The sequence below is a fragment of the Acomys russatus genome, chromosome 7, assembly GCF_903995435.1.
Source record: "Acomys russatus chromosome 7, mAcoRus1.1, whole genome shotgun sequence".
Taxonomy (NCBI): Eukaryota; Metazoa; Chordata; class Mammalia; order Rodentia; family Muridae; genus Acomys; species Acomys russatus.
The window spans coordinates 22,290,752-22,313,647 of NC_067143.1; the positions used below are offsets into that span (position 1 = coordinate 22,290,752).

The 22,896-nt window shown below is 46.9% G+C and overlaps 1 protein-coding gene across 1 annotated transcript in view; it reads left to right on the forward strand.

Moving 5' to 3' along the window:
* Adamts17 (ADAM metallopeptidase with thrombospondin type 1 motif 17) overlaps positions 1-22,896 on the forward strand; it is a 292,022-nt gene that overhangs the window by 206,022 nt on the left and 63,104 nt on the right. The window contains exons 16-18 of the mRNA XM_051148701.1: positions 9,464-9,544; positions 18,134-18,291; positions 22,400-22,559. Coding sequence (XP_051004658.1) covers positions 9,464-9,544; positions 18,134-18,291; positions 22,400-22,559 — 399 coding nt within the window. The remainder of the gene's footprint in view (positions 1-9,463; positions 9,545-18,133; positions 18,292-22,399; positions 22,560-22,896) is intronic.

The window sequence follows — 22,896 nt, forward strand, 5'->3', positions numbered from 1 at the left end:
TATGGTGGATCCAGGTCATTTGGCACCTCGGTGACCCCAATCGAGGATTTGCTAATCTTGGTGGTACAGATAGGAAGGCAGCTTTCATTAGTGCCCAGCTCCGAGGAACGAGCATGGGAGGAATGCCTTATCATCCCTCAGGGTGAGTTTCAAAGAGAAATGCCATACAGAAAGATAAACCAACATCAAATGCAGGAATTTTGCCAGATCCTGCATGAAGGCCTGACCCCAGCCTGAACTCCCTCCCAGGTCTGCTTACAAAAGCTCCCGAGCCGAGAAGTCAGGGTAGATGCATACAGCGCCCAGATAAGCAAGGAGCTTGTGATGGAAGACCAAGCCCACGATGGAAGACCTCATAGCCTTGCCTGGGGAACCGGCTTCCCCAATGTAAAATATCTGCCACCCCCAGCCTATCCCTTCCCAGTCCTGAACAGACAAGGCCCTCGGAGGTTCAAAATTCTCAAGCCTTCAACTGGATTGAAATGGCTAGGTTATTTGTATTTAGTAGTTTGAAATCTTCTGCTATGAGGTATTCCACTTATACATTAACTTGTCTTTTTTGTTTTGGTTTGGTTTGGGTTTTTGGTTTTTTGAGACATGGTTTCTCTGTATACCCTGGCCTGTCCTGGACTCGCTTTGCAGACCAGAGTGGCCTCAGACTCATAGAGATCCACCTGCCTCTGCCTCCCAAGTGCCCGGATTAAAGGCGTGTGCCACCGAGCACACACTCTGCATTAGCTCGTCATTTAAATGTTGTCACCATTATTCCGTCCTGCTCTGTGGATCTGAGCAGGTGGCTGTTTCCTGTGGGCATCCAGTGTTCAACTGGCCCACAGTTCGAACTGAGGCCCAACCAGGATGCCTGAGACATTAGGCTCCTAACCGAGAAGCCGATGTGGTCTTCCTTTGTCGAATATGGACAGATGCACATCATGGTATATCTTCAACAATTAGCCTTCGAGCCACTGCCACATCCTGAGCTCTGTGCTCCATCCCTAGGCACGGGGAATGGCACTTCCATGGGCGAGCGCTTGGCTCTATGATGGTAGTAGAGCTTTGCTCCGCTGTGATTGGTTGAGGGGAAACAATACTAGTCACTAAAATGGCCACAAACCAACTGCAACCTTTTTCTTTTTCTCAGTCAAGAACAATCTTTGTATGAAGGTGTCCACGTGTGTGATGGCAAAGGCGATCCCCAAGTGTTTCTCATGTAAGATGTTTGGCATCATGACCATGGCATGGTCATGAAAGTGACTGACTTGGCTTGGTGTGGGACTCTCGCTTACTAGCCTGGGTGTTTTCTGAGTAGAATTCGTGAGAATGAGTCATGAATGAAGCCATGGTAAAAACAAAGGCCAGTGACTGCTTATATAGGACACATACAGACCAATTGCCAGATGTGAAAAAATAAAACTAAAATCAGCATTAAAGAAAAAAGAAGCAGGAGTTGAGAGACGTTACCCTGGGTGCCATGAGCTGCTTTGTAGTCTTATCAACCACATCTGGTGCCTTAGCAAGAAATGCGAAGGCAGGGGAGCTAGTAGTCTTGTTCGGTGCCTCCCTCGTAGGGAAGTTTCCATATCACCATATCGCTGGACGGGAGTTTCCTGTTGGCAGAGGGATCTTGATGCCTTCCTGGCAGAGATGAAGGCAATAGCCCCGATATGACCTGGTTGCATTGGCCACACGTTCCAAGGGTCAGCTAAATTATGCATAGATGCCTGGGGTTCTTGAGTGCAATAAGATCTTTTCAGTTGTAATCGAGAGCCAACTTTACCAACAAACATAGAGTAACACAAATGACCCTCAGCTTGTGATATTTCACAGCACAGCTTTTTCAAACTTTATGATACCAAGGAAGCCACTTTGAGCCTTATTCTGTTCAAGGATTGCAGCTTGCAGTGCAATCCTCTCTCATGATGCCGTGGCAGCCAGTCACTGTTCCCGGAAGATCACAGTGAGCGCGCGCTACACTGCACAGCCTGCTGAGTGGTGGTGGTCTTCAGTAGGTTAGGTGTGTGGTGCATGCTCTCTGGACTTAAGACAGTCTCAACTTACAATGGGTGTTTTAGGATGTGACCCCATTATAGGTTGAAAAGATTCTAAATTGTCATTTTTTTAAAACCTTTTGTAAACAGACAAAAGTAGAAACTTAGCAAAACCCTTTCTGGATATCTTGGGATTTTTTTTTTAACACAATAAAATTTCTTTATTTTCTCATACATTAGATACCACATAGAAAAGCAATCCCAGTACATGATCAGGCTTTGACCTCTATTCTACATCTCACTGATGTTTTCCTTGAAATAGCTCAACAACAGAACCATCAACCCAAATCTTCTAGAAGAAAAACTACTTAGAAAACTCAGGTAAACCTAATCGCACAGAGGAAAAAAAAAAAAACCAAAAAAGACCATAGCCTTGTAATATTAACTGGTAAAGACAGGCTTGAGGTCACCATTCCTAAGATTGTCACTTGAGGCAAAAAACGGTCTGTGTCCTAGAACAGTGACAAAGGCCTGGTTTCCCCATGGCTTCTTCACAAAACCAAATCCCCTCCCCACACCCAATCCCTCTTGCTTGGTGAGTGAAACTCTAATGGAAAATTACTCCAAGGTGAAGCCTTGCTTCTTGACCTAAAATGTGAACTTATCTTCTGCGTTCTCAGAGTGATTTTTTGCTTTGCTACATTCTGCGTGCTATCTGTGACTAATCCGTGGCACACACGACAAGAGGGACAAGATGCTTTGGGACTTGATTAAGGCACTCTCTCTCCTTCCTGCTTGCTCTTCCTACCAGCTGGTGGAGGTTTTAAGCTCTGGGTCAGAGCTGGCTAGAGAGCACTGAGAGGCATAGGCCTGCCTCTTTTCGTTGGTTCCTTCTGGATCAAAACCACAGCAGCCAGTCAGGCTAGTGGCACACACCTTTAATCCTAGCACCCAGAGGCAGGTGGATCTCTTTGATCTTTATGAGTTCAAGGTCAGCTTTGGTCTGCATACAGGCACCCAAGGCTACTTAGAAACTATCTCAAAGAAGTAGATGGATGGATGGATGGATGGATAGATAGATAGATAGATAGATAGATAGATAGATAGATAGATAGGGAAAAAGAAAAGAACAGAGAAAGAAGTAGTAGAGGGAAGAATGACAGAGCACACATACCACACCACTTCCCTGCTGGGAGAAGACCCCACACTTGGCTTGGTTTGCACATCTGCCCTGAGCTTTTGCACTGTTGACCAGCATCTCCACCCCAGGAGAGGCGTGGGAAGAGGACAGAAAGCAGATGCCCTTTCAGGGTTGCAACTTATGCCAAAATTAGATTTAAAAATAGCACGGTCACCATGCCTGGCTGCAAATGTTCCATGCTCTGGAATTCGGGAAATCAACTAATCAAGACCTAGGCAGCTTCACATACTGCCTCAGATGCTACAGGCTGATGGTGCTAATCCGAAGATGTTAGTCACAAAACAGAAAAAGACCCCCATCCCATGGCAGCTACTCCCCTGACACATACCAGTATGAGCTCATCTCGTTTCCAAGTGTGTGGCTTCTGGTTTAAATGGAAATTCTGAAAAACATTTTAATCACGTTGACTCTGAGGAGTGTTTATCTTTGACCCTTCACTATCATGTATGACCCATATCCAATAATTCCTCAAATTCCCCAGAAGGAACAAATTTCTCTGAAAGAAAATATATCTGGAGTATAAAGTCTAGTGCCAGATCAAAAGGGGTGGTTTTGGTAGTTTTTATTTGTAGCCTTTGTTTTGTTTTCCTAAGAAAAAAAGGCATTTTTACAGGAAACCAATTAGTCGCCCTTTTCGGTTTCCCTCCTACTCCAGTCTTAGGATATTATTGACCTAATTCTGCACTGATATATTTGATTGTTATGAACATTTCATAATTATAGTCACGACAGGTAGTGCTTTGTATGGCTTCTTTCACTTAGCGTAGTGTTTTCAAAATTTATCTTTGTCCCAGCACACAGCGACATTTCTTTATTTTTTCTTATCAAAAAATACTGCATTGTTTAGCTAGACTACATTTGCAGGACATTCATCAGGTTTTGGTTTCTGTTTAATTCTGTTGTTGTTTTTGTTTTTGCTACCACAAATAGCACTGGCAAAAGATTTTGTGTGCAGGTTTTATGCAAGCATGTGCTTTCATTTCCTTTGTGTGTACTATGTTCCTAGGGATAGAACTGGGTCACAGAATAATTCCGTGCTTCCTTGTTTGAGAAACTACCAAGCTTTTCCAAAGGGCCTGTGACACCTTGTATTCTAACTAGCAGTGAGTTCAAGTTCCACTCTCTCCACTTGCACACCAGGGCTCCCTATTCTGCAGCAGTTACAATGTATACAATGTGGTACCCCATCATCCTCTCTGTTTGGGCTTTCTTAGTATCTGCAACACATGGCGTATATTCATGAACTCACATAATGGCCATGTCTGCATCTTTTTTTTTTTTTTTAAAGAAATGCCTATTGAAATATTTTCCTAGTGTAAGCCAGGATGTTTGTTGTCTTATTGAATTGTGTCGTTTATTTATTCTGAATGCTGACGCTTGATGAGATAAGTGGCTAACAACTATTTCACCCCAGCATTATGAACTGCCTTTTCACGCTGTTCGTGGTGGAGAATGACGTGCTTTAAAAAGCTTCGATAGGAGCCAAGATTCGTCTTGCTCTTGTTGCTATAGCAGTACACTGCTGCCTAGTCCTAGAACACTGGGGTTCACATCTGCTTGGTCCCCGGGGTGTTGCAGTTTCACCTCTTGCCTTTAGGTCTGTGACCTAGCTTTGGGTAGGTAGGTTTTGTTGGAGGCTATGATCTGAGGCAGAGGATAGCCCAATCATCTCAACACTGCTTGCTGATGACTGTTCGTCCCCCATTGAATGTTCTTGGCATCTTTGCTTTGAACTAAGCAACAGATGACTTATTTCTGGACTCAATCGTATTCCATTGATAGAATTATCTATCTTCACGCCAATACCACATTGTTTTGATTAGTGTCGTTAGCTAAAGTGTCTGGAAATCAGGAAGTATGAGGTCTCCAACTTCATTTGAAAAAATTGTTTTGACTCTTGTGAGTCCTTTGTATTTCCATATGAAGTTTAAGATCAATTTGTCATGTTTGGCAAAAAAAAAAAATCGTTGGGGACTTTGAAAGTGATTACCTTAAATCTACAGATCGCTTGGGGTCCCTTCCTGTTATTAAGACTGCAGTGCTGTGGCTGGAACCCGGTGGTAGCCTGCTTGCCTCGCATGTACAAGGTCCTAGTTCAAGTCCCAGCACCCCCAAAACAAAACCCTTCTGATCCATGAACATATGCTATCCTTTCATTTACTTAGCTCTCCCTTAATATGTCCCAACAATGTATTGTTGCCTTCAGTGTAAAGGACTTATAGGTGGTGTCTTAAATTTATTCTGAAATACCCTGTTTTTGAGTGGTTCCTAAACAGTTCTATGGCTGTTTCTTCCTAATGTAGTTGATCTTTACAGTTGACACTGAATCTTCCAATCCGCTGAACCTCTTCTGATGGCCACCTTAGGTTATTCTATCGGATTTGCTGTGCGTGCAATGATATCACGTTCAAATGGAGACAACCTTCCCTTTTTTGTTCCTATGTTTATGTCTTTTATGTACTTGTGTATTTAGTTGTTTAATTATGCCTAATTGCTTAAGAGTTTCCAATACACTGTTGAATAGGAAAAGCAAGCAAGATATACTTTTTGGAACCCCTGGTCCTAAGGGGGAAATCACTTAGTATTTTGTTATTAGTTACGTTGTTAGCTATGAGGTTTCTTTGTAGAAAACCTTTATCATGCTAAAGATAATCCCATGTCTACTCCTGATTGAATTTACCAAATATTTTCTTTGTTTGTATGGAGAAAACTATGTACATTTTGTCTGTATCAATATGGGTGATTAACTTACATTCCCAAACTACGTCATATTAAATATATACCCTTTTTAGATGTTGTTCAGTTGGGTTTGCTGATATTTTGTTGAAGCTGTACATTTATCTATGGCACAGCATTGTCTCTAATGCAGACTATTTTATACTAGTATAAATATCTACCACCAAGGCAATAGTTACATCAAAACTTAAAGAAAAGCATGTCAAAGAACTCTATATAATAATGCATGTAATTTTTGAGACAGATGTTTTTGAAATAGCAAATACTTATTTAAATATTATAATATAACACTATATTGAGTTACAATGATACTCCTGCCATATACAGTAAGGACAAATATAAATATTATATATATATATTTGTGCAGATATATATACAAGAAGATATATAAGCGACCATACATCAAACTGATGAAGGACTTTTCATAATAGAGGTAAATGGGACAGTGTACTCAAGATTCAACTGTTCATAAAAGTCCTGCCAACTACAATCTCATGTATGCTGTGTGTAAACTTAAAAAAATAGAAATTGTCTTATAGTAAAAGTGATTTCAACTGCTATGTGTAAACCTGTGCCCTAACTAATTATGCTATAAGCCAGGGGGCGTCCTATGCCCTAGCTCCCTGTCCTGCTCTACAGCCTCACAGGCGTGTCTACACAAGTAGCTGGTACAATTACAATTGTGTCACTTAAAACTCAGTGACGTTACAGAGAAGCAGCAGAGGGTCTGTGTCAGCTTAGCCTTTATCTTCACTGTCCACTTACTTGGATTCAGAACTGTTTAGGAGCTGAGCAGAATACAACTTGGAGTAATCATGGGGCTCCTATCTGACATATGGATCGAGAGCTTCATGGATTTACAATATAGTGGCACTAATTGGAGGTGTTAAAAAAGAAGAAGAAGGGCCTTGGAGTATGTTCTTGTGGCTGTATCTTCTTTGTTTTCTTCTTGTTGTTGTTCTTGGTGGTCTGGGGGGACAAGGTCATACTGTGTAGCCTTGGATGGCATGGAACTCACTCTGTAGACCAGGCTAGGCTTAAACTCAAAGAGATCTACCCACTTTTGCCTCCTGAGTGCTGGCATTAAAAGTATGTGCCACCATGTCCAGCCTGGGGCTATATCTTTCCCTGGCCTATTATGGTTATATTATATACAATATATGCTATATATAAAATACTTTGTTTCCATTGTATAATTCACAAACTGAAATGCAGAATGGTATGTCTATTCCTGTTGTAATCCACAAAAAAAAAAGGGGCCGGTAATATTTGGCATTCATAAGATTAGTTTCATTGGAAAAGACATTTACCATGAGACTGGGTCACTATGACTTATGAGACAGAGAAAGTCTTTTTATCGTGGAGATTGAATAGGCTTCATCATGACAAGATGGCAGAGTTGGCCCAGTGTTTTTGTGTATCTTTTTAAATTGTAGTTTTGCTTTTCTCCCCAACAATACAGGACCTCAGGGCAATTAAACAGTATTCATAATTTCCATGGTTTAGTCCAGTGGTTCTCAACCTTTCGAGTGCTGTCACCATTTACTATAGTTCCTCATCTTGTAGTGAGCCCTCTCCCCCAGCCATAACATGATTTCATTGCTACTTCATATCTGTAATGCTGCTACTGTTATGAATCATAGTGTGAATATTTTTTAGAGGCAATTGTTTGCCAAAGGGGCCGTGACCCACAGGTTGAGAACCTCTGGCTTAGGCGCTATGTGCATCCATACTTTGCAAAGCGATGCTCTTGCTACTTCATAAAAATGGCACTTGCTTAACTTTATATAAATATTTGTGTAGCTCGTTGCTGTATTTTAAATTCTCCTTGTACTTTGAAAGCATACATAGCATCAGATTAAAAGAAAACAATGTGTGAGTATGTTTAAATGCAGTAAGACATGTTCAAAGTCTGATAAAACACTGCAGTAGTCCTTCCTTCCTTCCTTCTTTGCTTTTCTTTCCTGTGTGATGTGCTATGAGTCAGTTTTAGTTTTTAGCTTGATGGGGTTGTTTCAACTATTGAGCACTGTTTTTATAATAAAAGGCCATCTATATTATGAGAAAATTAATATGTAAATAACCCCTCCATATATTTCCTAGCCTTCATGTAGCTGGACCTAGAAATCTCTAAGTGTGTTTTTAAGTGTAAGTCCCTCCACTGTTTTGATGGTCACATTTGGATCCCTCAGCATCCTCACAGAGGCCGAGGCAAAAGCATGATACCCTGCCTAGAACCTAAACACAGGAAGAAACAATTACCAGTCTACAGTTCAGAACCCCAGAGCCACATCGGGCCGCTTACTGACACAGTTTCCTCAGTAAACATGGCATTCCCTGCCTCAGCTCCCTGACAGCCTCCAGGCATTTCCACCCTGAACCGGCACTAACTACCAGCTTCTAGCGCCATGAGCAGCCAGAACACACAGAGCACCCGCTCTGCGTGGAGCTAGGCAAGCAGGCAGGCAAAAGTGTGTCCTACTAGATAGAGCCACAGGAGTCGCCAGAGCTGTGGAAGGCAGGAGGTGGTGCACAGCAAGGGAGGCTGATGGTATTGTTACAGGAGGATTCACTTTGCTTCTGTTACGATCCTGTGAACATTCAGAGGAAAGTCAAGCTGCAACAGCACAGGAAGGAGCTTCCAACAGAGGAGTGAGACCCTGGCACTCCTTGCCATGTGCCCATGTTGATTCCAGGCAGCTGTAACAAAGTGCCACTGGCTGGGTGGTAGGAGCAGTAGAAACTGCAATTCTTACCCTGCAGACAGGAAGTCTGAGATTAAGGTGTGGGAGGGGTTGGTCTGTTCTTCTCCTCTGGCTTTTGGTGGTGGGCGTTTCTGGTGCTCCTTGGCTTGAAGACGATTCACCCCAGTCTCCACAGCCATGGTTTCATGGCATTTGCCTGTGGCATGTCTGTGCGCAAATCCAGCCTTCTTAAAAGGTATTTTGGGCTAGTGAGATGGCTCAGCAGGGAAGGAGCTCACCACAAAGGCTCATGACTTGAGTTTGATCCCAAAACCCAGGTGGCAGAGAGAAATGACCTTCCCAAGTTCCTCCTGGGCATCCACATAGGCAATGTGACATGGGTGCTCCACACATAATAAACAAGTAAATCTAATTTTTAATAAAAAGGTGTTCCATCCTATCGGGTTAGGGCCCTCTCGAGTCCTGTGTGACTTCATCTTAGCTAAAGCTGTGTCCATATGAGGTCACGTTCTAACATACACAAACACCTACATATCTCTGTAGGTTTGGACTCCATCCTGAGTGGTGCACACTGCCCTCTATAAAGGGACTGGTTTGGGGCTTCAAAATACACATTCAAGAGAGGGGATTGCATACCTACCAGTGGAACGTTCTAGAAACTGAATGGCCAGGTTTTGTGGTCTTAGAAGAAAGAACCCCATATGAGTTAGTGCTTGATTCCTCAGGCTGTGTTGGCCTGAGGTCTCTGATCTCACCACGGGAGGTGTGGTTGGGCAACTTAAATGGGAGAGTCCCTGAGATGTGTTTCATCTGTATGCTCTCTGTCACCACAGGTTATATCGAAGCTGCTGTTATTCCGGCTGGAGCTCGGAGGATCCGTGTGGTAGAAGACAAGCCCGCTCAGAGTTTCCTGGGTAAAACAAAACTCATTCACTCAAAGTTGTTGCTCTAAGAGTTGACTCTGATGAGTGGAGCTAAAGATGGTAGCTCTGGCACCATCCTCCTCCTGGTTTTTTATATACCTGCACTCCCTATATGCCTTCTCCTAAGTGTAACCCTGGTGTTATACCTGCCCTGTCATTGTAATACCATAAGTACCCAAAATGGACCAGAACAGCAGTTTTGGCAGGCAGCAAGGCCCATGGAGAGTATGGTAGAGTCAGTTAGAACCACTGCTTTTGGACAGGATAGAAAGTAAAACCATGGAGGAATCCAGGAGGTGTTGGGGAATTGTGTCTCCCAGAAATCACTAATGAGGGGTCCAGTGCAGTTAGCCCAGGCAGCCAAGGCCCATGACTTGTCCTTCAGCAAAGAAGTGACTACAGGCTGCTGAGGGCGCTGGAGGTGCCTCCTGCTGAGGAAAGAGCAGTGGTCCTAAGCTGAATGGAGCAGCACTGGCCTTCACTAAGCTCTGGGCACCTAACTTGAGCAGCACTGGCCTTCACTAAGCTCTGGGCACCTAACTTGAGCAGCACTGGCCTTCACTAAGCTCTGGGCACCTAACTTGAGCAGCACTGGCCTTCACTAAGCTCTGGGCACCTAACTTGATAATAACCGGCTGGCTGACTTTGAGCACAGACACCTACAGACCTCTAAAGGGCTGGAGCGCATCCTGAGCGGTGCTCATTGTCCTCTGCAGAGGGCCTGGTTCAGTGGAACCCGTCCTAGCTAAAGGAGGCCCTCTGAGTGACTCCAGTCTTGCCATTCACCGTCAGCAAAGGTCAACCTGGTCCTTGAGCATCTGGAAGTAGGAGCACCGCCTTGAACTCTGTTGGAGTGTTGTTTCCATCAGCTTCACGGGGGGAAAACACTCCTTTGAGTCTCAGGGGCTGCTCTTCTCTTGGTTCTGCAGGACAGAAATGCTGTCATCCATACCCTGTGGTCACCCTAAACCCCCTGGTCCTTGCTTGGGTTAAATTTCAAACTAGACATAGCTGGTCTCCTCTTGAGGGTTCCCTCTCTCAGCCTGTGCTGCAAGGTGTCTGGAGTGTGGGGCATAATTGCTAGGTATTTGAGGTAAATCAAAATTGCCCACAAAGCCATTCTATTTCTACTTTAAGCCTTGATAGGAAAAGAAATGTGTCTTTGACCGTGTTCCTGCCTTTTTAGATTATTCAAACGTATCCGCACCCTTCTTTGAAGTGTTCACAACTTGAGTTAGCTCTGATAGGACAGACACAAAACAAATCTTGGGTAGGTACGTGCTAATCAAGACCATGATGCTGTTACACAGAGCCTCAGATAATGACGACAGTGCTGTCATAGAGCCTTTGGTAGCTGCTGTCCTTCCTGAGGAAGAGACATTCCAAGGCACACTGCACATCTGCCTTTGGAAGAGGCATGAGCACTGGCCCAGCCCAGCCTAGCACACTCCTCCCCAGCCACCCCACCACACAGAACAGTGCTTATATACGCTTCTTAAAACGCCTGGTGCTGCTTTGGGCAGCTTTCTCAGAGTGGCAGCCTTTTACTAAATTCCCACCACCACCCCGCCCCCTTTCCACACAACTAAGGAAAATGGGTCATCTTCTGTAATGCTGATTTCAGAAGTCTTGCCTCCCAATGTCATCATCCCCCCCCCCCACCCTGACCAAAAAAAGAAAAACTTATCGTGCCCAACTGGTGCTCTAGGAATGTTATTCTGCCAGGGAAACGTGTTTCTGTTTCCCAGGCAGAACACTGAGGCTCCACAAGACGCCAAGGTCAGCTTTCACTCCGACCTTACAAAACTCTGCACCCCGTAGCCTAAGAGCTGGCCCAACTCTGAATGCACCATGCCAGTTCTTCCATAGAGTACCAATGGGTGCTCAGCAGGTACCAATGGGGCTCCCAAGATGCCCCAGCACCCATCTCGCCTGACCCATCCCTGTGTGCCTGGGAGAAATAATGACACTTTCTCCATTTCTGTTCTTCCATGGAGTGTACGTGGCAGAGGGTCGTGCCAGAATCAACCAATCCTCAATATCTAAGCCCTAAAAAACAAAGGAACCCCTCTCACAGGAGCCCATGTGCATCAGGGGCTTGCAGTCACAGTTGGTCCTGTCAGCGTTAATATGGCAGCCTAGAGGCCACGCATGAAAGGCGAGTAGTAACAGCCATGTTTGTGGTTCCCGGTTACTCCACAGTGCAATACTTTAGAGAGCTGACCCTCACACCCCAGTGTACCACAGAACATTGCTATGCTAGATTCACAGATAGCAAGTAAAAGCCCCAGGGAGCTTATTTGAATGTCCAGTTCCTCACTCCACCTGAATCCATTGCAGTCTGTAGCCTCTTAGAATTGCCAGTGGACCTTAATTGGGACCAGAAGATGACTGGTGGAGATGACATTTCATTGTGTGCATTGCCAGCCCATATCCCAAGAGGATTAGTTTAAATGCTTGACCAACTTGGCTCCCCAGAAGCAGTGTCATGCCACCATGGGAGCTCGGAGCCAGCTTTTGTCCCCCCATCTTACCCCCAAATTCATAATCCCAGTATTCTAGGCCCTGACACACAGACAGGAGCGAAGCTGAAGGTGGTCCGCACTTGCTCCTTATGTTTCTAGAGTCAGCTCCAACAGGCCGTGTTTCCACTCAGGGCTGGGTGCTTTGGAAGTCAACCCAGTGTAATTCTGAATTACTCTCACATTTGCTGGGAGCAGTTCCTGAAGAATTTCACCCCCGCCTACCTTCAGCCCACGCTGGCTGGCTTTCTGCTCAAAACCACCTGGAACAGGAAATGCCTCCACAGTTTGTATCCGTGGCTAAGAACAGGGCTGGCCGAGCTCCTAGTGGAAAGAAGCTGACGCGGTGCCAGGACTAGAAGTGGGTTGACTGTGGGTCAGCTCTTCCAGTTGACTCTGGAGTGGGAAGACTTGAAAAGAACCCACAGGCCTTCTTCACCCCTCTGAGCCAGGAGAGACCAAGTAGGCAGGGGGAGAGACTCTCCGCTCTGACAAGGAGTGCCCCTTGGTGCTCCATGGGACACTTGCTAACCACTCTCACAGTGCCTAGAAGTCCCAAGATGGTGGGTGAATATCTACCTTGAGAAAGGTACAAGCTGGAAATAATAGGATATTCGAGCATGTGACATTATATTCTGGGCTACTCAGAGGTCTTGTTCTGTCATAGTGGTCAAACAAAATGTGACTCACTTCCTGTGGCACCCTGCAAATGCCTCTCCGACTATTGAAAGCATCTAAGCAAAATCCACAAAGCATGCACCCTTGGTTTTGGATCATGGTTTAAAACATGCAGCCTCTGGCCCAGGCAGAAGCATCTGAAAGAATCCACTGAGCAAACCAGAACCCCAGACCTTGCTGATGAGGTCAAGCCACTGGAGGGATCCCATTCTCTCTGCCATGGACTGTCACTTGCCTGTAAATCAAAGCATGTATGATCATTTTGATGATCCTGCTGAGTTCTCAAATCCTAGTGTGGAGAGCAAACAGATCTGGACATGCTTACAGACTAAGGGTTTGATGCCTGGGAGCTGATGGGACAGCAGCTTTGTGAAGAAAATGGGACTATCATATACATTGACCTCAGGCCAAGCTCCCTTGCTGAGAAGCAAACCTCTTCCAAAAACCCTGCTGGGGGAGGCGGGGGTCACAAGATGGAGGAAAACAACTGCTGCTGCAAACTAAAGGATAAGAAGTGACGGTCCCACCAAGTCACTGAATCACACATGGAAGCTACCTGTTCCCTGTCAAAAATGACCTTGATGTCCTAACAGACCCTGAGACTGAAGTTTCACCCTTTGGAAAGGAATGTCAGGTGCTAAATTCTGATTTTTTTTTCTCCCCTACATGGAACACAGGAACTTAGAAATCGTGTGTCTTGCTAGACAACTCCCACCAGAGTCAAAAGCATGAGAAGCCATCCCCACACCCCTGGAAGCTCTTGCTTCAAATTCTGTCTGAACTGAGAGACCACGACAGAAAATAGGAACACCGCTGTTCTGAAGACCCTACTCAGATGAGCAGAGGGTCCTGCTGCTGGAGACTCCAATGGCTCCACCTCTGTCCTGCCCATCACAAGTGCTGCTTCTACGCTGGCTCCCCAGGGAACGAGCAGCTTATGATAGTAGTCACGCCCCAACCCTTCCTTCCCAGCTGCCAGACTCTGGGCATGGGCCAGGCCAGTGTCTTTGAGTTCGTGATCCATTAAGTCATGCAAAGCATCTTACAAAAGGGGCCAAAGCACACGAAGCTGGGGGGGATGGGCGCGGGGCGGGGCGGGGGGGGGGTGGAGTCGCCTGTGCAGGAGGTGGCCATAGGATGGGAACAGTGGCTCAGGAGCATGTGCTAGGCCCGCGGCATGTCGGGGTTGTGGAACCTGTGTTTGTGAACAGCTGAGATGACCTGAGGAACCCATCAGAGTAGTTTCCTTCCTTCGCTTGTCCTGCCCTTGCCACGACTAGCGTTCTTACAAGCTAGCCCCCTAAAGACACAGGGGACAACCAAATGCGGTCCTTAGTCACTGGGCTTCTGGGCTCGGCTTCAGGTCCTATTGGATCTGGGAGTCTCAAGTGATGTGACAGGAAACAGTGTCTGCTTCTCTGGGAGGCTCTTCCCTGTGTGGTGACAGATCAGGCTTAAGTCTTTGGGTAATGCCTAGGAAAAAAGGTACTCTGTCTAAGGTGAAAGGCGGCCAGCCAAACCCCAGAACTGTACGCCGTCCCGTATGACTAGAGGGGGAAGCATATTCTCAAGGGAAGCTGGGGGTGGGAGACAGGCATTCCTTGAAAATGGAGAAACAGACCAGACAGCAAGTATACTAGACAGTCAAGATAGCCACCTTGCAAGAAAGGCCAAGGCCCTGACATCTAGAGTCGCCACCCTAGCCTTGAGCTAGGAAGGAAGGCCGGTGGGTGAATGCAGCAGGCCATTGCATGTGGGAGTTGTTGCCTGTGGGAAAAGATAGCTGTCACCTTCTGCTTGCTCCCTTGCCTTCCTGCCATAGGAGATCATCTTGACACTGTGGTCTCCGAGGGTCAGGAGTGAGGGCCCCACCTCCAGGTCTGCCACACACTCCCAGAAGCTTCTTTTCCCAGCTGCCATAGCTAAATTCATAGGGTCTTTCTTCGAGGAAACTGTCTCCAGTTGCCTGCCTGTGTCACCCCCACTTACACCGAAGGCATGAATATGCCTCTATCACAGAGCGTATGATGCTGTATCATGTCGCTCTGTCTCTCTAAACTATGACTTCTCTGAGAACAGTAATGCCCTGTCTTTAGCCCCCTGCCAGCAATGGAGGAGAGACCGGCAGAGACACCCTGCTGCCTCATAAGCATCCTCAACTCCTTCTTTGTTAGAAGACTCTGGCCCCTCATTTTTCTGTCCTGGAATTCCCCCACCTCCCCACCTGCCCACCCCACCCCACCCCACCCCTTGACAGCCCACACTGACTCCTCAACCCAAGTATATCTGAGCATGTGCAAGAAGTGGCTTCCCAAACCTCCAGTGAAGCCTCTGTCACCTTCACCTGAAGAGGATGTGCCAAGCGTGCATGGGAGGCCTGGTCTGTCGGGTTCGGGTCTCATTGCCACGGCTTTATATTATAGCTGAGTGTCTCTTGGCAAGTTCTTTAATCTCCCTATATTTTCATTTTTTCTTTTTCATTTGATACGTTAGAAAAATAATTCCCGGAGCTATTGGGAAGACTACTTAGGTAAGAGTGCATGAATTGGTGCTTCTTAAATAGTGGTCTGCAGAGCTGATATTGGAAGAGGAAAACTGAGGGAGTCCCAGGATCTCATCTCCTTTTCATTAGCCAGAAAATTTCAATCACCACTGAATGTCTCCCACAAAATAGACCCTGTCCCAGGTAGCAGAGTGTTCTCTTCCCTAGCCTCTCCTTGGAGTCCAGGGACCCCCTACTTTCTATACACAGCCTCCCTGGGATGTGCACCTCATCATTATGTCACCATGTTGGACAGCACTCTGCAAGTTCCCCTGGATGGCTGGACAGTCAAAATGTCCCAAACTTGTTTCCCCACTGCATTTGCTCAGAGCAGGGAGCTGAGGCCAGACCTGCTCTGTATCCTGTCTGAGCAGATGTGCATCTCAGGCTTCTGGCGCAGCATGGTAGACAGATTCAGATTCCAGAGATGCCTCTGGGTCACCATATCCAAAGCTGGTGGACAGCGGGTTGCTTAGTTGCTAGTCTCAGCAGATGGACAGTAGGAAATGGAGCAGTCTCTGAATGTATTGACTGTGAACTGGGGGCCCCTGATGATGTGGAGAAGTCTGGGGTGCTAGAGCTCCAGTGGTGTACTGTGAGCTCGTGGGAGTTTCATTTTGGAGAATTCCCTTAAGACTTACTGTCTCCTCTAGTCACCTGCCACCTACTAAATGCCAAAGTCAATCCTGTTGGTTGTTTTTTTATGCAGTCGTTTTTCTCTAAATAGCAACAATAACAAAATCAAAGGGCATCAGAACCCTGCTGCAGAGCATTCTCCTAAGCAAGAAGGCCATGGACAGTCTGTGCCTTAGGAGACAGCACGCATGCATGTCTTAGCCCCCACCTACCGCCATAAGCTTTGCATCAGAGGTGTGAGTTAGAATGCGGGGCCTGGGACACCTCCCCCCCAGTTCAGCACTTACCCCATCCTGGCAGCTGCAAAGCATTGTCACCACATCAGTGAGTAGCCAGGGTTGTCATGCGGAACTGTGTAGCAGAATAGCATCCTTTCCTAAAGGAACACCCATTTTCCTAGTGTAGGGGCACTGGATCCTTGTAGGATATTGGAGTTATATTGCCCTTCCAAAGTCCCAGGGAGCTAACAGTAAAATGGATGGATGCTTGCACTTTTCTTCATGGCTACATAATGCTCCATTTCGTGTCTGTACTCTCTCCATTTGCTCTATCCATTCATCTATCAAGCAGCACCTACCTGTTGTGAGAAGTGCTGTAGCCCATCTCTCGCTGTGCTGATGTCATTTCCTGTGGATATTTACCAGAAGTGGCAAAGCTGGATCTATATTTTTCCTATGAATCTCCCATGATAGCCAGAGAAATGTATTCCTACCCACAAGGTGCATGACTTTCTCCTTGTCCTGGCCACCATTTGCTCATTCTTGTTTTATGCGTGAGAACATTCTGGCTAGGGTGAAAAGGTTTACATTTTCCTGATGACTTCTGATATTGAGGAGTTTGGATTGGAAGGATTTTGTGGGGGGGGGCAGTATTGATTTGTTTTTGTTTTTTAATATTTGTAAGCCATTTGCATCTCATTTTTAAAGAAGTGTCAAGGCTAGCCTGGGCTACAATGTAGCCCTGTCTCAAAGGTGGGTAGAGGTGCTGGAAAAGTGGTGCATAGTTTTAAAGTACTTACTCCTCTTGTAGAAGACCCTGGTTCAATTCCTAGGTCCTACACTGTGGCTAACAGGTAACACTCCATTCTTGACAATCTGATGCTCTCTTCTGACCTCCGCAAGCACTGCCTACACTTGGTGGACATGAATTCATACAGAAACATGCACACATGTACAGTTAATAGAAATTCAGAGGTAGCCAGCCGGGTGGTAGTGGCGCACACCTTTAATCCCAGTACTCAGGAGGCAGAGGCAAGTGGATCTTTGTGAGTTTGAGGCCAGCCTAGTCTACAAAGCGAGTCCAGGACAGTCAAGGCTACACAGAGATACCCTGTCTCAAAAAAAAAAAAAAAAAAAAAGTAAAGAAAAAAAGAAAGAAAGGAAATTAAGAGGCAAATGAAGCATTTACGGTGCTGGGGGTGTGCCTCAATTGGTACAGTGCTTGCCTGGCATGCAGGAAGCCCTGGGTTCAATCCCCAGCACTATATAAACTGGACACCTGTAACCCCCAGTCCTAGGCGGGTAGAATCAGGAAGCCCAGGAGTTCAAGGTCACTCAGCTACACAGGGATTTGAGAAGAACTAGGCTAGGGATAGTGTTGATCGCTTGGCCATCTTTGGCCTGTCCTTGGCTGCAAAGAGGATGGAACTGTGGGAGACTGCATGCTGTACAGTAAACTAGACTCCTTCACAGGTAGAATGTAGAACAGTGGTAATCAGTATGTGTTGTATACACATATTCAACTCTCACACTGAAGCCCAAAATAGCACAACTAATACTTGTTAGTTTTTTTACTCTCAAATGAATGGGTGAGTTTTGCCAAAGCTCCAGGACATGTTTGTGGCCTTGGATATACCAGCACAGAACTCATTCACCAGGCAAGAAGCCATCTACTACCATAGGTTTGGACTGGATCCTGGCATCTCCATCCTCTGTCCTCTTCCCTGGGCCCACTATGAGAGTCAGTAGTGAGACTGGAGGCTGTGCTGGGAGGTGTTTCTTCAGCCCTCACAGCTCTTTCTCCTGTGAGCCAGGAGAAGGCTGCTTCCTGTCCTTGGTGTCCAGAGAATACAGTCCTCTGGCTGCAGGCGCCTGCATGGAGGCCTCAGACTCAGGCAGGACCGACCCCCTCCCTCCCACCCCGATTCCCTCGGAGGACAGGCTAAAATGGTACCTGGTTTCCAACGTTCAATTTCCTTTCTAGCTCTCAAAGACTCCAGTAAGAGATCCATCAACAGCGACTGGAAGATAGAACTCCCTGGAGAGTTCCAGATTGCAGGTACGACCGTCCGCTATGTGAGAAGAGGCCTGTGGGAGAAGTTTTCGGCCAAGGGACCCACCACAGTGCCACTGCATCTGATGGTAAGTGCTCCCCTGCACCTTTGCTTAAGCTGGGAGCTCAGGAGGTTGATTAGAGTCTTGTTCCCTAGGACCTGGGTGGAAAGAGACGCGTCCGGGTCCTGGAAGTTTGCAAGGCTCCCCGCTACTGAGGCCTTTCTCTCTTTTTAATTATCTTCGTTTATTCGTTTATTTTGGGTATACACATATGTGTGATGTGTTTATATGTTGTGTACATGCATAGCATATGAACATGTTCTTGAGGGTGTGCAAATGTGCATATTCCGGTACACATTTGCTCACATGTCAGAGGTCAGCTGCCAATGTCTTTTCTTGGTTGCTCTCCACACTTATATTTTGAGACAGGGTCTCTCCCTCGGCCTGAAGCTCATCAATTTGGCTAGGCTAGCTGGCCAGTAAGCTGCATCCACCCCCTTATCTCTGCCCTCACATACAGTTTTGGGATTACACACTCAAGATGCTATGCCTGGCGTGGGTCTGGGGATCCGAACTCAGATCCTTGTGTTTCCGTAGCATGCACATCACTGAGTGAGCCATCTCCCCAGCCCTTCAGCTCTCTCTTGGTCTTGTTCCTTCCATCTTGAGGTTCCTCCCCCAGAATCTCCTCCTGACTCCTCACTGAGTGGCAGAGGCAGCTATCTTTTTCAAAAGAAGATGCTTCTAAGAAGGGAATAGCAGTCACATGTGTGGCAGCCAGGGAGGGACAGCTGGCACTATTGAGCAGATGGCCATTGTCAATTAGGGTTTTCCCACTGTGGTGATAAAACACTATGACAAAAAGCAGCTTGGGGAGGAAAGGGCTTGTTTGGCTTACAGATCCATAGTTACAGTCCATCGAGTGGGAAGCCAAGGTAGGAGTCAAACCAAGTGGGAACGGAATGAAGCCCGGGCCATGGGGGAGTGCTGCCTACTGTCTTGCTCCTCGAGGCTTGCTCAGCCTGCTTGTTTATAGCACCCGGGATGACCTGCCCTGTGATGATGCAACCCACACTAGACATCAATTACTACTTAGGAAAACAGCCTACAGTCCCATCTCTTACGGAGGCACGTTTTCAACTGAGGTTTCCTCCTCTCAAGGTCACATAAAACTAGGCAGCACAGTGCTTCCCCATATCTGTTTGTGCGTCAGATGGCAGCACACATAGCGCTACGTACACCATAGCTGAGGCGGACCTTCTGGAAGTGAACTGTGGAAGTGATATGTGTTCTGGTACCACTTGGACTGGCCAAAGCTACTTACAGCCAGCACTGGAGAATTCGGAAAAAGTCCGATTCCATCTTCTGCTTAACTCCCCAGGTGGTCTTCAGAAACCTGTATACTCGGGCTAGCCAGGATGTCAGGGTTATATTATTTCCTGGGGACTCCATGCATGCTACTCAAACACTGTCTCAGTGTCCAAGGCCTCCAGGAGAAGTTGTGCCAAGGTTTCCTTCTCAGGGTTCCGAGCAGTCTAATGGACTATTTACGGCAACACCCCATTGCAGATAATTTTGTGAGGGTGCCGGAGACTGAACCGGGGCCTTTGTGCATGCCTGGTGATACTTGTTGATTCTGATTCCCTGAAGAACAGGGTTTGTGGCAGTGTGTAAGTACACATCGTTCAAAGTGCCTGCCAGTCTCGGAAGTTCTTTTCCTCCATGTATTTGGGCCCCTAGAGATGAGCTAACACTCAGAAGATTCTCTGGCCACCTCCTGCTGTGGGTGTTGAGTGTGGCCTGATGAGGACGCTGACCCCAATGTAGTTTCTGCTGAGCTGAAAGCCAGCCAGCTTCCCTATGTGCCATAAACCTTTTGGGACTCTGCCAATGATTCCACTGTAGATCATTTCTGCAAGTAGATCTCTGGGACCCCGGGACCTGTCCCAGAGCCATTTCTCCAGGATGAGACGTTTCCCAGGCAACACCTTTGAAACAACCCCACCACCACCACCCTCCCCGCCCCCACACGACTATTCTGAGTTCAAAATAAAAGATTCAGAAGGCCATGTGGTGCATGGGGGGTGTTGGGGTGGGGTGGGGGTAGAGTCAGCCCATGCAGAGACATCAGTGGTCAGTGCATGGGCTTGCCTTCTCCAACAAGCACTGAAGTGTGCGTAGGACCCCTCTTCACCAGCAGCTCTTATAACAGATGAGTCTTCAGCCCCGTGAAGCGTGTCCACAGCCTAGGAATGTTTGGACCGTAACAGAAGTCAGAGAATGTATCTCACAGCCAGCTGGATTTTCAGCCCTTATTTAAGACATAATTGTTTTTTTTTTTTTTCCCTTGAAATATCCTCTTTACTCTGCAGCACTTCAAGGTCCCCCCCTCACCCCTGCACAGCAAACTCTGGTCCGCATGCTGTTGTGTGTGTGCATTACTCTCCCATACAGGGGTACCCACAGAGTCCTAGAGATCAGCATTTGAAACCAATTAGACACGTGCATACACTAATTATACATGGCTGTGAAATTGGTTTCATATGGAGCCTCCATTTTGCTAGTCTTATCCCCATAGTTAGTAATAAAGGGCTTTTGTAAAGACTACATTGGTGCACTTAGTTTTTTGTTTTGTTTTGTTTTGTTTGCTGTTTTTGTTGTTGTTTTGGTTTTTAGCAGGAGGCATTTCTCCAAGTACATGACTGCAGGTCTATTGGATGGGGAAATAAACATGAGTCTACTTCTAGGGCCCCTACCCTCATCCTGCAACGTAGCCTAGAAGGCCCAGGAAGCCTTGGGACAATTATCTCCTGTCATCTGACACTCCCATCCTGGTCTGCCAAGCCCAGGCAGATGGACTATGCACTCTGCCTTTAGCTCCTGCTCCCCTTCACCCCATCTGCCTCGCCACCCCCACTTCTCCTGGATCTCTGGGGCTGGAAATGAACTTGCTAGCTGCTTAGCCCCAGGGACACTCACTGGTCTACAACCAGGTCCATCTTCCACAGAAAACCTTGCTTGGCATCATTATGTCTACAGCCAGGAAGGCACCTGGTGGTCCTGTCACGATTTCCTCCTGGCAAAGCACAGGCCCTCCCATTCAGAACCCTCACAAGGATTTCGGGTGCATGGTCCTCAGGCTACAGCGCAGTAGCCTAGATAGCTATCTGCACCTCCACCTACCTTTAGTGTTCAGCCATGAGCTAGGCCTCCGCCTTCCAACAGCCATAGGCATCCTTCAGGCTTCCCAGCAAGTACCAAAATGCAGACATCCTTAGGATCCCCAAAGCAGGTTCCTCTGCCACAGGCTGTACCTTTCTCTTGAGTCTAACTTAGCAATGAAGCAATGACTCCTGGGAATGGGAGTGCCACCTGAAGGAGGACAGAGCTTATCTCCTTTAATGTTCCCATAGCTGTGAAAAGCACCATGACCAAAAGCAGCTTGGGGAGGAAAGAGTTTGTTCCGTGTTGCACGCCCAGATCTATCACTGACAGAACTCCAGGAAGTGAGGAACCGGGAGGCAGGAACCGAAGCAGAGGCCACAGAGGAACACCGCTTACTGGCTTGTGCCTCATGGCTTGCTCGGCCTTCCTTTTCATAGCACCCAGAGATGGCACCACCCATAGTGAGCTGGGCCCTCCCACTAGCAGTCAGGAAGATGCTAGCACAGGGCTCGCTGACGGGCCATCCTGGTGTGGGCATTTTCTCTATTGAGGTTTCCTCTTCCCAAATGACTCCAGCTTCTGTCAAGTTGACATAAAGCAGCCAGCACAGTGCTTATGCTCAAAGGAATAGGTTAGCCCTCCCCTCGGATCTCTGTCTAGGAAGAAGCAGTGTTTGGGTCTTTCTCATCAGTAAGTGCAGCCTTGTGGGTAAGTTGGTGGGAATGTGGACTCCGCTGCATGAGGCAGAAAAATATCCCAAACAGCCATGCTGTTCATCGCCCTCAACTTCCTCATGTAAATAGCTCTTCTGTGGAATAGAAAAGAACAGAACCCCAACCATCCACCAAGTCCCCGAGGAACCTGAAGCTGAGATAAAGGGACACCCCTAATGTTAATGTGCTTTGACATTCAAAAAAAAAAAAGAGCAAGCAGGTAGAGAGGCAGCCACAGAGAGCTCAGATTACACACTCAGCAATCTGTGGGTGCCCACTCCAGCCCAGCAAGGCCTCCTTCTTTCCCATGGCTCCAGGTGCTGTTATTTCATGACCAGAATTACGGAATTCACTACGAGTACACTGTCCCTGTAAACCAGAGCGCTGAGAATCAGAGCGAGCCCACCAAGCCACAGGACGCTCTGTTCCTCTGGACACACAGTGGCTGGGAGGGGTGCAGCGTGCAGTGCGGAGGAGGTAAGGTGGTGGTGGGGGAAAGCAGGGGTGCGGTTTTGTTGAAGAAATGCTGCGTTCAGGGCCCTCTGCACCAGTCAACACAGTGTGGAAATAGAGACTGTATAGTTCCATAGGAACTTAAGCCCTGAAAATCTCAACAGAGCGTGCAGCCAAGCCATCCCAGCTCCCACAAGTTTGTTAGCAGGCCCACATTGCTCCTTGGCCTGGGGTTTAAACCTTGCAGTAGAGATTTGCCAATTGGGCAACAACGTGATGTGTGTGTGTGTGTGTGTGTGTGTGTGTGTGTGTGTGTGTGTGTGTGTGTGTATAAGAGAATAATTGAAATAGACCTCCAACT